Genomic DNA, 1,931 nt, shown 5'->3' on the forward strand with positions numbered 1-1,931 from the left:
AATAGACTAAATCTATGTGCTTTGTAGCCATTGTAATTTTGATTGCTACTTTTTGTGGGTGTTGTCCATGGTGGCATGTGCTTTCCACATGTAGGGATACCAGTTTCTATGTGACAATGGTACATAATATGTACATGATTGTTCTCTTCCATCCACACCTCACAATCAAGTTCTAAGTGAGGTCTTGACAAAGTCTTAATCTCACAATTAATAAATTATCTCTACGCTGGGTTCATTAATTACATAATACCATATACTTACTAAGCTATCTATAAATTTATCTATTTGTTCCTTTTATTGCAAAAGCATAAAAACAAAAAATAAAAAACTCAAAGACCCATCAAAAACTGTAATAATCGACTCCGAGTCGTCCGCCGACTCCGCGCCGCAGCACATATAAAACAAAGGGGATAACTCTCTTCGTCTTCACTACAGAACTGAAGATGGCTACGAATGCAGAATCGTCCACTTCCAATTGCGCCTGCGCCGTTCTTTTATATTTGCTGCTCTCGTCTGCGAGTGTTCTCCCTTCGGCGAGTTCCAGTGATAGCAGGGCTAGTCATCTAAACCTGCAAGCTGTCATATAATAAGCTATTGCCGTTGCCGTTATGTAATGTAGTTATTTTGCATGGTGCAGTGGACGCGCTGACGGCGTTCAAGGCTCGCATCACAGATGATCCCGACAACGTTCTGGCGAGCTGGGACCCGACCCTAGTGGATCCGTGCACGTGGTTCCACGTGACCTGCGACGACAACAATCGCGTGATTAGGCTGTGCGTTTGACACCCGCGCCCTGTGGTTGCAATTCGGAGGTAGAGAGTCGTCTGATTTGAGATAATTTGTTCTGTTAACTTGCAGAGATCTGGGCGACGAGGGGATCTCGGGCACGTTGGCACCGGAGTTGGGGACCCTGGACGCATTGCAAGATCTGTATGTAGATTTTAATTCTTCATTTACTGGATGATGCTCATTCTGCTCCAATTCGTTGACATCGAGGACTGCACTGCAGTCACCTGTACAAAAACAAGCTGAGCGGGCCTCTCCCTTCTGAGCTTGGCAACTTGCACTCGCTGAGATCCTTAGATCTCTACGACAACCAGTTCACGGGACCCATTCCACAGGAGTTCGACCACTTTGAACAACCCCACAACCTCAAGTTCCTGTAAGACCTCCTCCTGGTTACATTTCTATGCTCCCACTCATGAGCCTCTGTATGTTTTCACTCGTCGATGTGACTCTGCATGGGGGTTTCGCATTGCACAGGCGCCTCCACAACAACCGCCTTAACGGAACCATTGCTGCAACCATAGGCATAATCGACCTTGTCAATTTGTAAGCTCCTTGTTATCCTACTTTCTCCAAGGTGTGCATGTTTCTTTGATTAAGCCATGTGTTACATATGTACTCGTTATGCCTGACCAGCAACGTCTCCGGCAATGACTTCAGCGGTTTTTTGCCCACAACCTTCAGCCGCTACAACCTCGACAGGTTACAAATCTCTGAGCCTCTCTCTCTCTCTCTCTCACACACACACACACACATATTATTTATATCCTACTTACAACTATGACTTTGGCTGCAGTTTTTATCCTGGGAATTCGGATCTGTGCGGTGGCCCACCTATCAACAAACCTTGCTAAGCAATGACATGAATTGTCTTGCCTCAAGCTGAACGCATGTTGTCCAAGAAATTGTAGAAGCCTGACCGTATGCCAACACAACAGAGAAACTGTTTGTTGTAATACATTGAACTATGACAATGCTGATAATCATCACCCTTCATCTGTTACGATCCTCCTCCTATTGATTAGGAAATGGTGTACTTGTATATTTGACATAAAGGATTAAAAACTGTAGATGATGCAGAAGATGTAAGCAGCTGGGTGTTTGATGATGCACAAGACATAAGATTTTAAAATGAAGCATGAAAG

General features: G+C 44.5%; 1 protein-coding gene across 1 annotated transcript; it reads left to right on the plus strand.

Moving 5' to 3' along the window:
* Positions 1-443: 443 nt before the first annotated feature.
* Positions 444-1,640, plus strand: LOC147602855 (uncharacterized). Its single transcript, XM_086797207.1, has 7 exons — positions 444-543; positions 638-773; positions 859-930; positions 1,010-1,162; positions 1,264-1,332; positions 1,423-1,488; positions 1,583-1,640. Exons 1-7 carry the CDS (start codon positions 444-446, stop codon positions 1,638-1,640), a joined length of 654 nt encoding a protein of 217 aa, XP_086653333.1.
* The last annotated feature ends 291 nt before the right edge of the window (positions 1,641-1,931 follow it).

The sequence above is a fragment of the Cibotium barometz genome, chromosome 65, assembly GCF_041138505.1.
Source record: "Cibotium barometz isolate CiBa-2024 chromosome 65, ASM4113850v1, whole genome shotgun sequence".
Taxonomy (NCBI): Eukaryota; Viridiplantae; Streptophyta; class Polypodiopsida; order Cyatheales; family Cibotiaceae; genus Cibotium; species Cibotium barometz.

Bases quoted from the DNA above. Each gene is read 5' to 3' on its own strand.
- LOC147602855 (XM_086797207.1), top strand. From the start codon at position 444: ATGGCTACGAATGCAGAATCGTCCACTTCCAATTGCGCCTGCGCCGTT. The intron at 931-1,009 runs GTATGTAGATTT...ACTGCACTGCAG, and splicing joins CTGGACGCATTGCAAGATCT to TCACCTGTACAAAAACAAGC. The intron at 1,163-1,263 runs GTAAGACCTCCT...CGCATTGCACAG, and splicing joins CCCCACAACCTCAAGTTCCT to GCGCCTCCACAACAACCGCC.